Raw genomic sequence first — 19,659 nt, forward strand, 5'->3', positions numbered from 1 at the left:
TGTGGAATCTATAGATTGTTGGGGGAGAATTGCATCTTAATTATTGAATCTTAACAATCTACAAACATGATGTAAAATCTCAAATTATTTAACAGTGTTTTGTAGTTTTAGTTTATAGGTCTTTCATATCTTTTGTAAGATTTATTCCTATATTAAATATTTTTTATACTATCATAAATGTTAATTTTTTTCCCGTACTGGGGATTGAATCCAGGGGCACTCTACCACTGAAATACACCCTCAGCTTGTTTTTATTTTGAGATAGGGCTTCACTGAGTTGCTGAGGGTCTCACTAAGTTGCTGAGGCTGACCTTAAACTTGCCATCTCCTGCTTCAGACTCCTAAATTGCTGGGATTATAGGCGGTGCCACTGCCTTGTTTGAAAGTGCCTCTTTATTTGCAAATAAAGTCATGCTGAAGATCAGGATTTTGACTTCTAAATTTTGGGGAGGGCACAGTTCAGTTCAAAACAAGGAGTTGTGAAATTTTGTCTGTATTTAGACATTTGTCTATTTCTCTTTGCAGTCCTCTCAGTTTTTCTTTTTTTAATCATTTTTCTGAAGTTTTGTTATTGGGTAGTTACATGTAAAAAGGATTGTTTAATCATTAAAAAATGACTTTGTCTTTGGTATCTTTGAACATTAATATGGCCACCCCAAATTTTCTTTGATTAATACTAGAAGTGTATATTTTTTGTTATATTTGTTTTTTTTTTAAATTAGTCCTTCACTTATTTAATTTTTTTTTTAAAATTATCTAGCTCTAGATGAACACACAGTGTCTTTATTTATTTTTATATATTTTTTTCATCTTATTTTTATGTGCTGCTGAGGATCGAACCCAGTGCCTCACACATGTGAGGCAAGAGCTCCAGCTCCAGCCCCAGTACCTCACTTATAACTGAGATACTTACACTGTTTATACACATATGATTATCAGTATGATGAGGTTTAAATATGTCATCATATATAATATTGCAAGGACATATTTAAGCCTATTAATAATCACATGTGTACACCATACCTGGCTTCCCTCTGGTTGATTTCTTGTTTTCTATTTCTCCTACATTTTCTTTGTTGTTTTCCTCTTCTTTGGTGGTGGTAGTGGGGGGGCATTTTTAGATGACTTAAATTATCTTAAGATTTCATTTTATTTCCTTTGTTGGCTTCTTACCAGCAATTCACTATTTTGGAGTATGCCTTTGGGTTTATAGTATACCTCTCTAACTTATCGTAGTCTGCTTTCAAGTGATATTGTATCACTTCATCCGTGCTATGAGAGTTAAATATCACATTGCATTCTATTTTTATTTAAACTTTTGTCAATGTTTTAGTGATCCTTCAATAATAAGAAATAAATCTTACATATTTACCCATGTGCTTACTCTTTCTCGCTCTCTTTGTTCTTTTATGTAAAGTTGTATTTCCATCTATCATTTTCTTTTCGCCAAAGGATTATCTTTAACGTGTCTTATATGTCAGCTAATGATAAATTCTTTCAACTTTTCAGTTTTTGAATATATTAATAAGTTTATTTTATTCTCTTTCATTTTTGGAAGACATTTTTTGCTGGGCACAAAGTTCTAGATTTTCAAGACTTCTTTACTATTTTCCACCATCTTGCTTTTTTTTTTTTTTTTTTTTGTAGTGGGGATTTAAACCAAGGGTACTTTATCACTGAGCTATATCCCTAGCCCTTTTTATTTTTTGTTTTGTTTTTAATAGAGAAGTTCACTAAGTTGCTTAGGCTTTGCTAAGTTGCTAAGGCTGGCCTCAAACTTGCAGCCCTCCTGTCTCAGACTCCCAAATTGCTGGGATTACAGGAATGCACCACCATGCCTGGCTGACTTCTCACTTGTATTGCTTACTTTTTAAAATGAGAAGTCATCAGTTATTCTAATGCTTGGTCCCCTGCATGTCATGTATCTTTGTGTCTTCTTCTTTCCTCTTGTTACCATTTCCCCCCATACTATATATATAGGTTGAACCCAGAATTGCACACATTCTAGCTGGGTGCAGTGGCACATGCCTGTGATCCCAGCAACTCAGAAGTCAGGGGCAGGAAGATTGCAAATTCAAGGCCAGTCTCTATAAATTAGTGAGACCCTGTATCAAAAAAAAAAAAAAAAAAAGAAAAAGTCTGTGGGTATAGCTCAGTGGTAGGAGAAAAAAGAAAAAAGAAAAAAGAAAGACCTCACACAATTTAGGCAAGTACTCTAGAGCCCCTTTTTAAAAATTTCAGTTTTGAGACAGGTCTTGCTAAGTTGTCCAGGCTGGCCTTGAACTTGCCCTCCTCCTGCCTCAGCCTCCCAAGTAGGTAGGATTGTATGTGTGCACCACCATGCCTAGCTTCCCTCAGGTTGCTCTCCTAATTGTTGGGTTTGAGCAATTTGATTATCAGGTGTGTTGGGGTAATTTCTGTCGCCTTTTTTGTATGAGGGATTTGTTGTTTCTTGACCGTCTGGGTTTATAGTTTTCATCTTAGTTTGGAAAAATTTCAGCCATTATTTATTCAAATAGTCTTTTCTGCTCTTTCCTTCAGGGATTTCAATTATGGGTGTATTCTGCTATTAAAACTCTCCCATAGATATAATTAGCAAATAAAAATTTGCATGTATTTAAGCTGAAAAACAATAATAACAAAACTCTGCCACAGCTTCGAATGCTCACTTTTTTGTTTATCTAGGTCGAATATATCTCTTTTGCTTTATTTTGGGAGGTTTTTATTGTGATGTCTTCCATCCATTTGGTTTTTGCAGTGCCTGTTTGGCCACTAATCACATCCAGTATATTTTTCACCTCAGAGTTTTCTGTGTTTCTTCTGTGGATGTTTGACTTGGGTCTTTTTATATTTTCTAAGTCTCCACTTTTTGAACACTTACAGTGCAGTTATAGTAACTCTTTTAAGATTCTTGTTTGCTATTTTTAACATCCTTTCTAGGTTAGTTTTGATTAATTATTCTCATTATAAGTTATATTTTCTCACCTCATCTCAAAAGTCTGATAACTTTTTTTCCAAGTTTTTAGTTGTAGGTGAATACAGTGTCTTTATTTTATTTGGTAATTAAAAAAAATATATATATTTTGTTTTTTTAGTTGTACTTGGATACAATACCTTTATTTTATTTTTGTGTGGTGCTGAGGACAGAGCCAAGTGCCTCTCACATGCTAGGCTCTATCATTGAGCTAACACCCAGCCCAAAAGTCCTGTAACTTTTGACTGGCTACCAGAGATTGTCACTGTTACTTTAGATGCTGGAAAATTTTGCTCTCCTAATTTTGCTCTCAAGTATTCTTGAGCTTTGTCCTGGAATGTAATTAAGTTACTTGGAAACGGTTTGATCCTTTCTGGGTAGTGCTTTTTTTTCAGAGAGGGTGGATAAGTCAAGAGCAGTGTTGAGTCTAGAGCGAACTCTTCCCCATGAGTAAGATAAAATCCTCCTGTTTTCTATCACTATGAATTTTGAGGTTTCCCAGTTGGGCTGTGGAAGCAGGTACTATTCCCTTTTCCGTGTGAGCATTGGATACTATTTCCTCTAATCCTATTTAGTAGTTCTTTCCCCAGCTTCGGATAGCTTACACACACACAGAGACACACTCACACACACAATTGTCAGTACCCAGGTGAATGTTTGAGGGAGACCTTATGCAGGGCTTAGGAGTTCTGAGCAGCTCTCTGTTCCATGGTACTGTCTCTCGCAAATTCTTGCTGCTTTGCTCAACCCAGGTAGTACACTGGGCTCAGTCTGTTTCCTCCTTTTCTTCTCTACAGCCCGGAAAATCTTTTGAAGGCAGGTATCTGGGGGTAACCTTGGAATTTATCTTATTTTCTCTTCTCCTGGAGCTGCAGTCCTATAATGCCTAACAATGAAGATGCATTCTGGAAAATATACCACATCATTAGTCCATGTCATGATTGTGCCAAAATCATAGAGTGTAGTTACATAAACTAAGATGGTTACAATATCACTGGATAATGGGAATTTCCCAAGTTCATTATAGTCTTATGGGACCAGTGTCATATGTGAGGTGTGTATTGACCAAGGCCTTCTTATCACTCTTCCATTTTTCTGACACAGTGTCTAAAAGCAATTGTTTTGGATGTTTGATTTGTTTTTTTTTTTACTATTTCAGATGTGAGGATAAATCTAGTTCCTGGTACTATATCTGAATCAGAAGTTGAAGGTTCTACAGATTTAAAAACAACAAAAAAATGTGATTATATGTGGGTTTTTTTTTAAACAGTTTATTTTTATTTATATATTTTTTTTATGTGATGCTGAGGATTGAACCCAGTGCCTCATGCACTGAGTTACAATCCCAGTCCCCGCTATTATGTTTTAACCTCATCTTCCAAACCATATTGCCAACCTCTTTCTAGGATGTCTTTTTTAAATATAACCCTTCGTAGAGATCTTTATACAGTAAAATGCCAAACTTTCAAGCACACAGGTTAAGGACTGTCATTGTGGGTTCCCTGTGTGACCACCATCCAGAGCATGAGGCAGTACCTCTTCCACCCAGAAAGTTCTCTCACGCCCTCTGTAGTCCACACCCCCCCCCCACCAGCTGACTGTTATTACTTCTGTTAACATAGACAAGTTGGCCTGTTCATGAACATTCTATAAGTAAACTGCTCTTCGTGGGTTCCTGCATGTTTGAGTTAGCATAATGCTTTTGATGTTCAGCTGTGTTGTTATATGTATAAATAATTAGTGCTTAAGTATTCCTGAATAGTATTCTGCCATATGAATATGCTATAGTTCCCTCCTGCCCCCTGTTCACCTTATGGTGTACATTTGGTTTATTTCCTGTTTGTGGTGCTTTTAAATAAGGCTGTCATGACCATTCTTGTACAGATCTTTTTTGAACATAGGCACTTAGATCTTTTTAGTGTACATAAGAGTGGATCATAGGGCAGGTATATGTTTGGTTATAAGACATTGTCAAACTCTTTTCCAAAGTTATTGTATCACTTGTTTCATGTTCTCAATAACATTTTATTTTCATAGCAAATTTTAATTATTCTGGTCGGGGAGTAATGGCCTCAATGGGTGTGTATTGTCTAATAGCCTTAGATATATTAATACTGACAGAATGCACTATCACACATCAGCAGCTAGGTGTAGGATGACATTTGGTTACTACAGTAAACTAAATTCTTCTAAGTTCATCAGCTATAGCTATGAGCCTTGACACAAATATAATTTGGTGGGTGAATAGCTAATTTCCTCCTAGTACTATTTCTTGTAACCATGTTAAGGAGGAAGCAAATACATGTCACAAGCTGGTCTTACAATGGTCTCTTCTGCAGAAGAGCAAGCACATTGGCCCAGAGAGGCTCAGACACTTCACTGGTGGTGATTTTGTGGCACCTTTTGAATGCCTTTGAGGGGAAAACAGTCATTTTCCCCTTCACATCTTTGTACTATTTGCTAATCATTTCTTTCAGAAGAAAGAGACTCTGGGAGTGTGTATGAATTACTTTGTCACAGAAGTAGATGACATCAGCCTCCAGTCTGGAAGGGAACAGATTGATAAATGTTGGTTCATGTCATGCTCCGGCCACCCCCACGCAGGGATGTGCACGTTGGATGAGAGAATTGCTGTCTGTGACTCTGGGATCCAGAAGGCTGACCCACCCCGTGTCCTTGCCTTGGGAATTTTAGCATTGCTGAGATGCTTTCTTGTTCTTTGTTTGCTTGGTAAAGTCCCTGTTTTAGCTCTTTACAAACTCAACTAGATTTATTATCTCCTGAGAAGGAAAAGGAAAGAAGAAACAAACCATGAGTTGAAGTGCTGACAGTTTCTTCCTTTACTTTTTCAGCCAGAAGAATTTACCACGAGTCTGCACAGTTTTAAGAAAAAGGCTTTTAAAAAACCCAAAGCCTGTGGAGTTTGCAAACAAATCATTGATGGTCAAGGGCTTTCATGCCGAGGTAAGTACATGCTGATGATTCACTCACTGATTGAACTGGAGCAAACGGACATAGCGAAATAAAACCGTTCTTACTGGAGTTTCCAAAATTAAACCATGGACTCTCCCTTTGTGGCCTATGTTCACCCTCCACCTGTAGTTGGTAGAGACCTATCATATTTACGCAGATATGTGCTCATGAGGAGGTTTTCCCAGAAAGAGAATTTACTCCCATGGGATAGGAGACATTGATAACTCACGATCTACTCTCTGGTCTCTTCTGTAGTCTGTAGCTCTCTCTATTCAATTTGACTTTCAGACCTCCCATTTTTTTGTACTAGGGATTGAACCCAGGGGTACTAGCTACTGAGCCACATCCCCAGCCCTTTTTAGTTTTTATTTTGAAATTGAGTCTTGCTAAGTTGCTGAGGCTGGCCTCAAACTAGCAATCCTCCTGCCTCAGTCTTCCAAGTTGCTGGGATTATAGGTGTGTGCCACCATTCCCAGCGACTTTCAGATTTCTTACCAAAGTTTGCAAATGAAGTTTATCTATTCTTTAAAGTTTGGGTTTATTGTGGTGTGGACCCTTGCAGGCTCTTTTACAAGTCATTGGTCCTGTCTCTAAATAGCCACCAGCTTGGCTACTTGATCCCTGAACATCATGCAGTTAATGGAATTCACTAATTCTTTAATTAAGCTGCGTAATGGATGTGTGGTTGGGTGGGTTAGTAGGGGTGCGTCAAACAGTGGAGACTTGGCCTTTGAAGAGTGTGTACCGTCTACTCTTAGGTATTACATTTTCTGTGGGTTTGGGGGATTTCTTTTCTGGAAAATTTGTTGAGTGTCGGCTAGTGGGCTTCTGTGGTGTTGGACCTCCTTGATTCTTTCCTCCCTGCGGCCACCAAGTTGAGGGTCCCTACAGCAGTCAGTGGTTGGTGCTCCTGTCTGAACTCTGCTATGTCAATCAGTGTGGAAGAGTGGGCTCAGTGGGCTCAGGGACCACTGCCTCCTCTCCCTCCCTGCACTGCTTCCCGGTGGCTCCCATCCCTCAGGCCTGTCAGGTGCTACCTTCCTACTTGAGTCCTTCAGGTTTGGAGCACTCCCCCGCCCCTCCCCTTCTGCTCTGATGCAGCTCTTGAGATCCTGCAAGGCACTTGGCCAGACACGTCCCCAACCTGCAAAAGAGGCTGACTCTGAGATTGACTTTCCTCATCTGTGGCACTGACGAAGCCCACCCAGGGGTGGACAAACCTTCCCTACATGGGCGGGGCCTCCTCTAGGGACTGATTGCAGAGCAGTGGTTATGGGCAGCCACAGAGCATGCCTGTGCAGTGCTGACTGGCTGTCCTGCCCCCAGGCCTAGAGGAAAGAATGAGCCAAGGAGTGGGTAGCCTTGAGAAGGACGTGACAGAGGTGACCTTGTGTGGAGGGCAACCTCACTGTCCTTTGTGACTGTGACCTCCCTCTGGAGCACCCTGGGAGTTGAATCCAATCAGAAGTCAGAGGCCAGGGAGGCATCTGAGGAATTTTCTGCCTCTGGGCAGAGAACAGGGTTTACAGTCTACTCCAGGCCAGCTGGTGCGACATGGGGGTGATCCATGACTTTCTGGCCTGTGTCTGCATGGAGTGCTGCACTCCATGATATCCTGGTTGCTCTGAGAACTGTGGCCTGTCACTGGCAATTCCTGTGCACAGCTTGTTCAGTGTAGGAGGGTCACATCAGCCATAGCACAGTGTCCCTTTCTGTGTATACATGTATGGTGATGAGAAATGGTACCCTTGCCGTCAGAGTAGCACCCCTCTCCGTCAGGCTTGCCCCAGAGTGACTGTGAGTGAAGACAGCAGTGCCTGTGTGTCTGCCCTCTGGGGTTGGTAGGGGCCCTGCACCCCTCCAGAAATACAGCAGGGTTAGGGGCCCTTGAAGTCTTTCTATATTGTGAATCTCATTCTCATAGAAATAGTCTTATTTTAAAATTTGGATCCCCAAATATGACTCTTTGGTATGAGAATAAGGTCAAGGAGCATCATGGTTGATTGAACCATGATGCTGTGGCAGAGGCTCACATTCAAGGGGTCCCCTGAATCAGAATTTACATGCTCTGTGCAGTGTGGGGACAGGTATAATTGAGGAGCAAAGACTGAGTTCAGACAGCCGAACCGTGCACTTCTCCTAACCCCCACATGGGCAAAGTCTGCTCCTACTCAGAGGCTAAGGTGTTGGGTCCAGTATAACAGTTTTACCCTGAGGTTATTTTAAGGGCTATATGAGATGGTCAGAAGGCCTGCAGGCAGCTTTGTGGCAATCAGTTTATTATTCCTACTGAATGTCCACAGTGAAAAATCCATGGTGGTTCCATATGTCTGATACCCACAGATCCTTAAGAAGGAAGAGGCCCATATTCTGGAAGATAAGAGGATCTCTTCCCTGCCTCCAGACTCCCAGCCTGAAGGAAATTCCAATGCAAGGGGGAGGCAGATGGCACTAGGGAGGAATCTGCAGTGGTGGGAGCTGTTGGAAGCAAACCCATTCTGATTTCTGGGGAAAAGAGATGCCACAGCAAGAATGGTTTACAGCACAGTGTGTGTTGTGGCCCAGGGTTCACATGCACTGAGGGGACTTGGAAGCTTATTGTGTTCTAGAAATGTCTGCCATCTTCTCTCCTTGGGATAGTTTTATAGGCCTTTCCCTTATTATGGACCTTAAAATTATGTTATGAGAATACTCAATGGATTCTCATAAGGTAAGGTCAGAATATTTGTGTTCCTTGGGCTGGGGTTGTGGCTCAGTGGTAGTTTGCTTGCCTAGCACATGTGAGGCCCTGGGTTCAATCCTCAGCACCACATAAAAATAAAATAAAGATATTGTGTCCATCAGCTAAAAAAAAAAAAAAAAAAAGAATATTTGTGTTCCTTTTATTGACCCCAGTTGTTGTGACAGTATTTGAAGGTGGGTCCTTTGGGAAGTGATTAGGTCATGAGGGTGGAGCCTTCACAAATGGGATTAGTGCCCTTTTAGCAAAGAGACCACAGAGAGCTGCCTCACCCCATCCCCCATGTGAGGACAAAGCCAGAAGCACCATCTATGGACCAGAGGTGGGCCCTCACCAGGTACGGAATCTGCCTTGACCTCGAACCTTTAGCTTCTGGAACTCCAGAAATAGATTGCTACCATTTCTAAGCCACTCAGGCTATTATTATTATTATTATTATTATTATTATTATTATTATTTTTGTAGCAGCTTTACTGCTTGCATTACCTCAGAATATAACTCTAAGAAGTATGTTAACAAATAATGGCTACTCTTTTTTGGAAAGCTTCAGGATTCTGTGTTCTAGGAATCTTTCGGACATGGACATGATCTTTCTCATTAAATTCAGTTACCGTGTGCGCCAGCTTCTGTGAATTGTTCAGGGGTGATCATGGACCTGCCTCACAGAGATGCCATCCTCTGTTCTAGGTGGACAGAAAAAGTCATGCAGGCTGAGTTGTCCGAGCACCCATGGTCAGAGCTGTGGGAATAGCTCAGGAAGTTCCATGGAAAAAGTGATGCCAGTTAGGTGGGTGTGGGAGGCCAGGTAGGACTTCTTGCCTATGCAGAGAGGTGTGGCTCAGAGGCAGCTGGCCCCAGATGAGTTAGGGGACACCCTGGGTTTTGACTGTGCCTACACATGGAAGGGAGCCTTGTGCAGATAGAGACTTTGGGCTTTTACGTGGTGCCAGGGTATAAGGGCTGGAGTCTTCTGAGGTAATGCAAGCAGTAAAGCTGAGGTCGTGCTTACCTCTGAGAAAGCAGGGGATCCAACATCACTGCCTCGGCTCAGAGGTGTAGGCGTCCATCCCTCATAGTACCCGTAACTCGGATCTGCCACTCTTAACAGGCTGCAAACAGAATCTCGGTTCTTCAGGAAGGTGCCTCACTGCCCCGTGGTTTTTCCTCCCAACCCTTGCCCTTTTCCCTCCATAACTGCAAACCATCAGTTAGTAGTGGTGGGTGCTTTGTTGGATTGGCAGTGGTCCCTGCCTCAGCAGAAAGCCCAGGAGGCCTGAGTGGACAGCTCTGCTTCATGGATCAGGGGTCCCAGTCCCTGCCACCAAGGTACTGGGGCAGCAAGAGAAAGAGGAGTTGTGCATGGTCTAAGCCGCATGGGCACAGGGCAGTGTGCCATCCAGGACTGTGATCTGTGCTTGCCTTTTAGCCTCCAGGGTACTTCTATTGAGCAAGTGTGATCCTGGTTTATGATGATACTTAGGATGACTGCTGTGGTTTGAACAGGGTTTGCCCCCTCAGACTCATGGTGGAGTTAAACCCCCATTGTGAGCTACTGAGAGGATTGAAACTTAATCCAATGGTAGTGTTTAGAGGTAGGGCCTTTGGAATTCTAGAGTATTAGGATTAAAAAGGTCATCAGGGTAGAGCCCTGTGATGGTATGAATACTGGTGACTTTTTAAGAAGAGAGAGGCCAGAGGACACACATGCACATACCCATACCCCCCCCCCCCCCCACACACACACACACACACGCACTCCTTGTGATGCCCTGCACTGTCTTTACTCTCAAGACAGGCATCTCCAGATGTGACCTCTCCACCTTGGACCAGAGCTATCAGTGGAAATAAATTTCTTTTTCTCTTATCTAGTCTGTGGTATTGTATGAATAGAAACAGAAAATAGACTAACATGATGACCAAGGCCCAGAAGGGCTCAGCGTATAGTGGGCATGGTGTGGTCCTACATGGGAAGTGCATTGGCAGAGGTATTTGCAGGCCCCTGTGGCACCGAAGAGGGTGGTTGGTTCTAGGGTGATGAGCCAAGCAGGGTGAGGAAACATAGAATGGGCCTTTCTTTGGTTGTTTACAGGTCTCTCTGCTCTTGGGCTGATGGCGCCTGTGATACAGTCTAGTTTCGAGGGTGTTGTCCATCTCAGCACAGTTCAGCAAGTGCACAGGGATTGTAAATTGTATGACGAATTTGGGCACATAAACGCCTGGCTCATGGAACCACTCTTCTCTGGCAAATCCACGTGAGATGGCTCCGGATGTTATTTCCAAACATCTTCCCACAGCAATTAGCATGGTCAGCCTCACCCTGAGGCCAACTCCAGCCCGACCCCTACCAGAACTCCCTCTGATTTCCCTGAAAAGGCTTGCATTGTTGATTCTGCCCAGCTCAGCCCTCCTTATCAGATTTGTCCAGTCCCAGAAGGACATATGACAGAACCTTCCAGAATCACAAGCAGGGAGAGAAGGCACCCAGGCCAAATTATCCACTGCAAAGCAGTGTGTCCCTCTTTCTGAATTTTGCTCGCTATACCCAGCATGCCGCCCTCTCAGCCGCCTCCACACATTCTTTAATCCTGGATTTTGACTGAAATCCTTCCTGTTTTCTAAATCTGCGGCTATAAAGAAGTTCTGGACCCCTCCCAGCTGTTTCTCAGAGGTCCGGGTTGTTCGGGTTTGAGAGTCCATGTGCCAGGGACGTCTGGGTCATGTTAATTGATTTTACAGGCAATTTTGATTTTTAAAACTTACTGAGTAGTGTAGCTAAGCTGATAAAGCCAAGTTTTTGTTTTGCAGTGCTGTAAGTTGGATTCTTCTGGAGTCATGGGGCTGTTACTTTCCCTAGTTACTCAGGGTAGTGTGATGTTGCTGTCTGCTCAAGGGTTGCCTGGGCCACTACCTGGGGAAAGACTGAGTACAGCTTCTGAATGCACAACTTTGCAGCCAGGAGGGGACAGTGCTCATCTTACTGGGCTCACATGGGCCCCATCAGCCCTGGGAAGCCCTGCTAACAAACGTTAAGGACCTTGTTCCAGAGGATGGGTCTGAGGTTTGCTCTCTGGGACCAGTCAGGTGTCCTCTGGCTGGGTTGAGAGTGTGTGGGCAGGTCCCCCTTGCCCTTGATCATCCCCACAGGTGGCTTCTTGTGGCCAGCATGTGGCAGCAGCTGAGGTGCTCCATTTTGGGCACCTGCACACAGATGGATCCCTGCCACCAAGGTACTGAGGCAGCAAGAGACAGAGGAGTTGTGGATGGTCCAAGCCACATGGGAGGGTGGCAGCTGAACCCCTTGAGTGGACACCCCTTGACCCTGTCTGGTGTGTGGTGTTTATGTAGTGATGAGCAATGCCTGATGCTGATCTGATGTCCATCCAGGCTGATCTGCCCACGCAAGGTGGTGTGGGGGAGGGGAGGCTTGTATTCCTGCTCTGCAAACATGTGTTTGAAGTAGACATGAGCTAATAGTTTCCTACTAAGTTAGACTTAGGTTCTTTGAAGGACTGGTACTTGCTTTCTTTCCTTTCTTTTTGATGTGTTTCTTGTTTGTCTAAAATGGACACAACATTTTCTTTTGCTGCTTTGGGATGGGGACCCTTTGAACAGGCAGCCCATGAATTTAGAGATGTGGCCCTAAGAGGCAAAGCCACAGACAGTGGAGGGGACCCTCGTGGGCCACCCTGTCTCTGAGTTCATCCTCCAGACTGTGACGTGGACAGTAAGGCATGGCTGGTCCCACTCCCTGGCTGTTAGAAGTAGGATGTGAATCAAGGGGCATAAAAGTGCTGTGTCAACTCCTCGGTAATGATTTGTAAACATTAGTCAGTGTACAACTGTCTCAGTGACCTGTTAGTGAAGATTAAAGCTGCATTTGTCTGTTTATTTATTTACTTATTTATTTTTGAGAGGTTCAGAAGTTGAGCCCGAGATCCCCTGAGTCAGAGAGACATGAGTTCACCTCTCGGCTCTGCTCCAGGCTCTCCACGCCTTGGGTTTTCTCATCCACCGCACAAGTGCAGAAGCTGAAGCCTGTCAAGGGCTTGCTGGCAGCGTTGCCTTCATGTGTAAGAATTTAGAACTGTGGGACATGGTTAGAATCCCTTGATGGGTTCACAGTGATTTGGGGAAAAGAAAATCATCAACATGTGGAATCAATCAAAAAGAAAGGGCAAGACTGAATTTCTAGAAATAAAACTTCCAGTGTTCTGGGGAATGTTGTCTCTTAAAGGACATCTCAGTGTTCTTGGGAAGGTCTGGCATGAGTGAGAATGGCAAATCAATTCTGTTCTAGGGATGGTCCCTATGACATCATTGGTGAGGGTGACTGTCTCATGCAGCTTGTGCCAGGGGAGAGAGGGACACACGTGACTTGTGGGGGTTTGGCTGAAATAGAAACACCCTGAGCCCTGTCCCCCAACCTAGGAAATGGTGCTGTGAGATGCCATCAGACTCAGCCAAGAGTGTTAGGGTTTCCTGTGCCCCAAACTGATGTTCCACAAAGGTGTTGGTGAACAGAGAATTTGTGAGTAGTGACCACATTGGTTGGTTGGTTGGTTGATAGATTTTGGTTAATGCCCCCTAATAGCTCATCCCATGGCAGAATCACCTGGATCTGCATGGCCTGGCGTATGGAACCTTCTCTCTCCTGGTCACTTCAGATCTTAACAGGAAATCATTCTAGCTGTCCTGCTTTGGCAGCATGCTAAGGAAAACCCTTCTACCCTGACTTACCTGTAGAAGGGCACCAGCAGACTGTGGGGTGCTGCTTTTTGACTTGAAGTTGACCAGAGTCACTATGGGTTAGAGGTGCAGGGCTAGTGGGTGGGGTGCTGCAGGTAGGAGTCACTGTGGGTGCAGACAGGAGCATAGCAGTGGGGATTGGTCCCTCCAGAAGAAGTTGAGGCTCTGTATGGATGCATCCTATTTCTGTTCCTCAGTGTTGTATCATTATAATTTGTGGGTTGAGCAGAGAATCTCTAGGATCTTCTCCTTTTCTCAATATACTGTAAAGAAAATCATCAAAAATCAGAGACAATTTCATAGTTTTCTTTACTTATTATTTACATATGTCATTTGCATATTTGGTTTCTGTGTGTAACATGCTACCTGGAGTCAACAGGTATGTCCTTTTACATAGGTGATGTAGGAAGTCCTGAGAAGAGGGATGTGAGAGGTTTTAGTAGAAGTGCTCCTTCTCTCTCTGGCTTATTTTGGGAAGCAGCGGAGCTTGGAGGAGGTTAGCGTGGACTGTCCTTCTGGGGTTCCTGGGACACAGATGCTTGAGAAGCAGAGGGTGACTCACGGGCCCATTTATAACTTGGTAAATATGTGTAGAGCCTTGTATAAAAGATTCTGACAACCTCGTCAGACCACAGCCCGGATTCCCAAGGCCCATGGAGACATTTTGAAGAATAGCAGTTCCAAGACAACATATAACAATGTCAGGCCTCTGGAGCCAGACAGATCTGATGGCAACTGCTACGGTGGGAGCCAGGATTCTTAAATATGACTTTGGAAACCCCTGTGAGAAGAGGGCTGACGTGCGGTCTGCAGACCCTCAGCTGTGGAGGGAATGTGCAAGCAGACAGGATCTGCAAGCTGTCGGGTCCAGGAAAACCCATGAAAAATGACCACAGCACCCCGCCCAGGTTCTGGAGAATAAGCTTGGCTGGATGAGGAACCTGTGGAAATGTTGGTAGTGGGGCCTTGAACATTATCGGCTCTTGCACTTGAAATGTCTCAGCTCTTCACTTTTGTAAGTCCTTGGATGAAAAATGGCGTCTCCTTTTTATTATATTTTTCATCTACCTGGTTATTAAATTAGGGTGATGTCTATGACATTTCTGTTTGTTGAGAAAACTAGCCTTTCAAATCTTTGCTTGTTTAAAAATTAGATTACTTTCTTCTTGGTTTCTAAGACTTCATTATATTAGGAATAGTAAATCTTTTAAAAATATTAAATTAGGCAAAACCTTTGTCAATTTCTGAGGATTTCTGAGCTCCAAAAAAATTAACATTTCTTATCTTTTCACCATATGTATTACAAACATTCCACTCAGGTTTTTTTTTTGGTCTCATTTAGTTCATTGTATGTTTTACAAAGTTTGTTTCCTACTGTAATAGAATGTTGTATCATTTAACCTTGACTATTGGAAGTATTTTCACATATTAAATCTTTAAAGATTGTGATTTTTAATTGCAACCAATTATTTTATTTGTAGATTCTTTATTTTCTTTTTATAGTATAGGTAATATATATTTTTTCATGGCAGAAAGGAACCTTTGCTATCACTCAGATCTATTGTTAATTTTAGAAAGAGATATGGTACCAGTGAGCACTGACGGTCTGGGACCTTGATCCTCAGGAGTGGACTTCAGCTTTTCAGGTCCTTGGGTCCCCGGATGGCAGCTCTTCATCTTGGCGTAGCTCTTGGCAAATGCGTGCTTCATTGGCTTAGCAAATGTGGAACTTGGTCATCACCCCAGGCACAAAAAAAGCCTTTGACTACAGGATAATGAGATGTTTAAATCCAACACTGTGAAGTGTGTGCTGCCCCTGGAAACCCTGATCTGGTGGCTGATTCCTGCTTCTTAAATCATACACCCTCAGGTCTGCCTCCCATGGCAGGTGACTGCCACACTGTGCTTCCGTTTGCTGTTTGTACAATGGGTTAGAATGTGCTTTTCTTTCTGGTCACTGTGGGAACACGTGGCACAAGATATGTAAAGACCATGGAATGGCTTAAATGGCCCTGTGGCAACCAAACTCATGGAGCTGCATGGATTGGAGCCCCCAACCCAGCAGGTTTCCCTTTACTGGGAGGTACAGAAGCTGCGGGCCCTGGGCAGTAGACTGGGCTCCAGCTCTGCAACATGAATTCTGCAGGTTCCCCATTGAGGGGTCCAGCTCCACATTAGAGCTGCACATTCAGCATCCAGAGGCAGAGACACTTTACTTTAACTGCATCTCTCACAGGAATTGGGGAGATCTTCTCCAGAAGCCTCTGGGAGAATTTACTTACCTTTTTGGGAGTCAGATTAGGGTCTTTCCCACTATTCCAAGAGATATAGGTAAAGAGAATGAATGAGGTTGTCATTGCTGATGTGAACTAGCCTTCCTCATGCTGGGGTCTCAGCCCTCAGCTAAACTCTTAGAAAACTCCAAAGAGCTTGGTTTAATGGAAATGGAACTGATGAACAGTTAAAATACTTAAATCATGTAAAAGAAACAGTAATGAATATTTTATCTTAATATAAATTATATTTGTAATGAAAAATGACTATTTTTCAAAACAACAGAATGAGCAAAGGGCATTGTGGATTTGTGTGTGTGTGTGTGTGTGTGTGTGTGTGTGTGTGTGATTCTGTTATACAATATTGATAAAGAGGCTGAGCCCTCTTTCCTGCTTCTGCATTCAGTCTTTTAACATATTGTTTGGCTTTAAGTATTGGAGAAAGTTCAGCCCTGTACAGATATGTAGTTGGGAAAGGAAGCATTTTAATAGCTTTTTCTGATTGTGTGTATGGTCTGTTTTGATTGTATATCAAAACTTAGCTGAAAGTTTCTTGAAGTTTATTTTTTTTCCTTACTGGTTTATTAGAATCCACTGGCCTCTGGTGCACATTGATGATACCTAGCAGGGATGATCTTGCATCGATCACTTGGAAATTACTAGCCCTCTGACTTATGCAGACTTCCAAATGTTGAGACACTTGTTATATAATTTCAAGAAAGCATCCACATTTATTAATATCACTGGGGATTTTATCATAAAAACTCTAGGAATTTTCAAGCTTCCTGGTTCGGTATACAGATCTTCCAAAACTGAGTTTCCACTTGAAATCTCAAAATTTTGCCACTGGTGTATTGTGACTGGCTCAAATTTTTCATTTGACAAGCACTCACTTCTGAATAATCATGTTTTTTTGTCTGCCAGGAATTCTTGCAAATTAAAAAAAAAGGCATTTTCTGAGAAAGTGGCTAGTTTAGCTGACAACTCAGTTGTTGTCTAAATCCTCTTCCTGGATGCTGAGAAGTGCTCTCTGGAGACCTTCCTCATTGATCTGGCAGAGTAGTGAAAAGGCTCAGATTTCATCAAATTCAGGTATCCAGATTTAGTGAAATTAGAAATTTTAAGGATACTCTTAAAGTGAAAATGGCATGTCTTTTACATGGTGAGTGCACAGCAGTGGAGAGTAAAATGGCCAGTAGTACACCTTGCTCTTGCCTACGTGTCTGTGAAGGTACCAGCAATTTTATTTGCCCTGTTACCCAAAGAGAAAAGGCAGAAACATCTTAGTATATAACTGTGAAAATAGTTTTTACCTCATCAGCCCCTGACAGGTCTTGGGCACCTCAGAGTCCTCAGAGCTCCTATGAGAACCACTGGCCTAGATCTGGCAGGATGTAACCCTTCATCTAAGGTGATATTTCTGTGACTCACACAGGGTTGGTGGAAAAAGGCTAGACTAAATAAAACTCTGTGAGTGAGGAGGAATGGGGCAGTGAGTGCACAGTGGCCAGTATATCACACATCAGAGAAGTAAAAAAAACTTTTTCTAAAATCTTCTGTTACATAGCAAATGCATAATGGTTTTCAAGAGTTGCTGGGTGTTTCTTTGAGCATATCATCTCTCTGGATGGGTAGGGAATGACAGAGGTTCCTGGGCCCACTGGGAAAGGTGGCTCACTCAGCATGGGACTAGTGAACAATGGAAGAGAAGGTGTCAGGTTGTTATGGAGGCAGCTAGGGCTCTCATGGAAGGAGAGCTCCAGGTACCATGATTACAAGGTCTCATGAAGGTTGCATGGAGAGTGAGGTCTGTGGCGGCTGAAATAACGTCCAGGAGACCCTTGAGCTTGGCACTGGGCAGAAGGTTATAGATTTTCAGATGCTCAGCATCTAGAAGCCAGGGAGATTGTTAATGGAGAGACTGCCACAAGGAGGAGGAGGAGGAGTTATAGAAGGGAATTAAGCTATTTAAATGGAATCGGCAGGACTCTGAATGGCTAATAATAGTACTGACAAGGCACCCTGCCAATACTCTTCTACACATTTTACATGTACTGACTTTAGCTGGTCCTCTCCATAACCATCTTATAGATGAAGCTGAACCCCAGAGTGTGAGGAACTCTGTCCTTAAACTTGGGAGAAGATTTGATGATTTCAACAGAAAAAAGTTGATTAAGACTCTGAGAGAGCAAAAGGGAATGAGTAATGGGCACCCCTTTTTCAGGAATTTGGGACTCACGTGGCTGGGCAGTTCTGGCTCTGGTTCTCTTGAGAGGTGTTTCATCTGCCCCTTGACCAAGTCTGGAGCCTCCATGCTTCCGCGGTGAGCACTCCTATGGCTGGTAGGCTGGGGCTGGCTACGTGCTGGCTGTTGGTGAGAGGTATCAGTTCCTCTCCATGTGGGCCTCTTCTTAGGGCTTCTTGAGTGTCCTCACTACATGGTGTCTGGCTCTGCCAGGGCAGAGGCTGTGATGCCTTTTGGCCTGAGAAGTCACAACTTCCTCCTGTGCCATCTGCATTGTCACACAGACCAGCAATGATTCATTGTGCCAGGGGCACCTGGGTTATTGAGGCTGTCTCAAAGGCTGACCGCTACGTGATGTTGTGGTCTAATCATGTGCTGCTGGGCCAGTGTGTGTGTGTGTGTGTGTGTGTGTGTGTGTGTGTGTGTGTGTTTGTGCACGCGCACATGCAGGAAATTTCTTTACCTGCATCTCTGCTGATTCTCACTTACCCAGAGTCCTGAGGTCTCACCTGCCTTCTCCTTACTTCAGTCCTCCCTGCCTTCTTCTGGCTGGTTTCTGTTTGCACTTTTAATTTTGCATGAAAGGCCCCTTGTTTGCAATGGAAGTCTGTCTTAGTTAGAAAATATCTAGTCCCCTTTGCTTGTTGTGTCCATTAGAAGATGAAGAATACATATTTGTTTTGGTTAATACTTTCACAAACCTTGGAGGCATAGAAGGACAGTTCCAAAAATAGATCTTGCAAAGATAACAACCTGACCAATGACTAATGAAGTTCACTCACTGCCAGCCCTGGGCAAGCAACTTCTCTGTCTTCTCCTTCTTCAACGCTACATGAACCTTTATGATTTCAGTATTTTGTAGTTGTCAGAGTGGCAAGATAGAGAGTCAAGAATTTCCTAAGCTTCCAGGTACTTCAAAGCTCCAAACTGGGATTTTTGGGCTTGTCTTCCTGACCTCTGAAGACTTGTTGTTTAGGCTCCATTTACTTCCATGTATGAACTTTGCAGTTTCAAAGTAGGGTCCTGTGAAGGATTCCATTTGACACCGTGATAGCTCTGTGAGAGGAAGCAGAGGCTCAGAGAGGTCCTGGGACTTGCTCAGGTCAACCCAGCTGATGGGGACAGAGTCCGGATAAGATGGATAAGATGGGGGCAGCTGTGCTGGGATGGCTCACACATCCACTTCATTTCCGAGTGTCTCCCTGTCCTGCTGCCTCTGCCAAGGCAGCCTGCTCCTAGCCCCTGTGGAGCTGCTCCCTCCGGCTTTTATGCCTCAGCAGCCCAGCTGCAGCCTCTGGGCGGGAGGGCCTGTGAAATCCGCATTGGTTCCAGCCCTACATCTGCATTGTTAGGGCCTCCCATGACACAGGCCTCACTCCCTTCACACAATGGCCCCTGTTGAAGGATTCCCCTGTAGGAATTTAGACATGAATTTATTCTGACAGTCCTTCTTAGGTTGTCCGGAAGTGGAAGCAGTGTGGAATCCAAATGCGTGACTTTCTCACTCATGTAAAGGCTCCAATCTGAATGTTTGGGGGGCGTTTTTGAGTTTCTTTTCTTTTATTCAGAGATCAGCGATCATTTCTAGGCATGCGTGAATGCTTTTTATTGCTCAAATTCTCTGCCTTTCTTCTGGAGGGATCTAACTTGGCTGAACACACCCCTTGAAAATACAATATGCTTGTAACTCTGCTCAAGAAGTTTCTGC

The 19,659-nt window shown here is 43.5% G+C and overlaps 1 protein-coding gene across 5 annotated transcripts in view; it reads left to right on the forward strand.

Moving 5' to 3' along the window:
- Positions 1 to 19,659, forward strand: part of Tns3 (tensin 3) — a 270,335-nt gene that overhangs the window by 48,168 nt on the left and 202,508 nt on the right. For 4 of the 5 annotated variants that reach the window (XM_046451661.1, XM_046451611.2, XM_046451594.2 and 1 more), the window contains exon 2: positions 5,827 to 5,938. Coding sequence is in view for 4 of the 5 variants with exons in the window: in XM_046451594.2 (XP_046307550.1) it covers positions 5,827 to 5,938 (112 nt within the window). In the remaining variant the exon portion in view is untranslated. The remainder of the gene's footprint in view (positions 1 to 5,826; positions 5,939 to 19,659) is intronic. The other variant, XM_058582006.1, reaches the window with a different exon arrangement.

The sequence above is a fragment of the Marmota monax genome, unplaced genomic scaffold, assembly GCF_021218885.2.
Source record: "Marmota monax isolate L192 unplaced genomic scaffold, Marmota_monax_Labrador192_F-V1.1 WCK01_AAM20220418_F8-fsc00342, whole genome shotgun sequence".
Taxonomy (NCBI): domain Eukaryota; kingdom Metazoa; phylum Chordata; class Mammalia; order Rodentia; family Sciuridae; genus Marmota; species Marmota monax.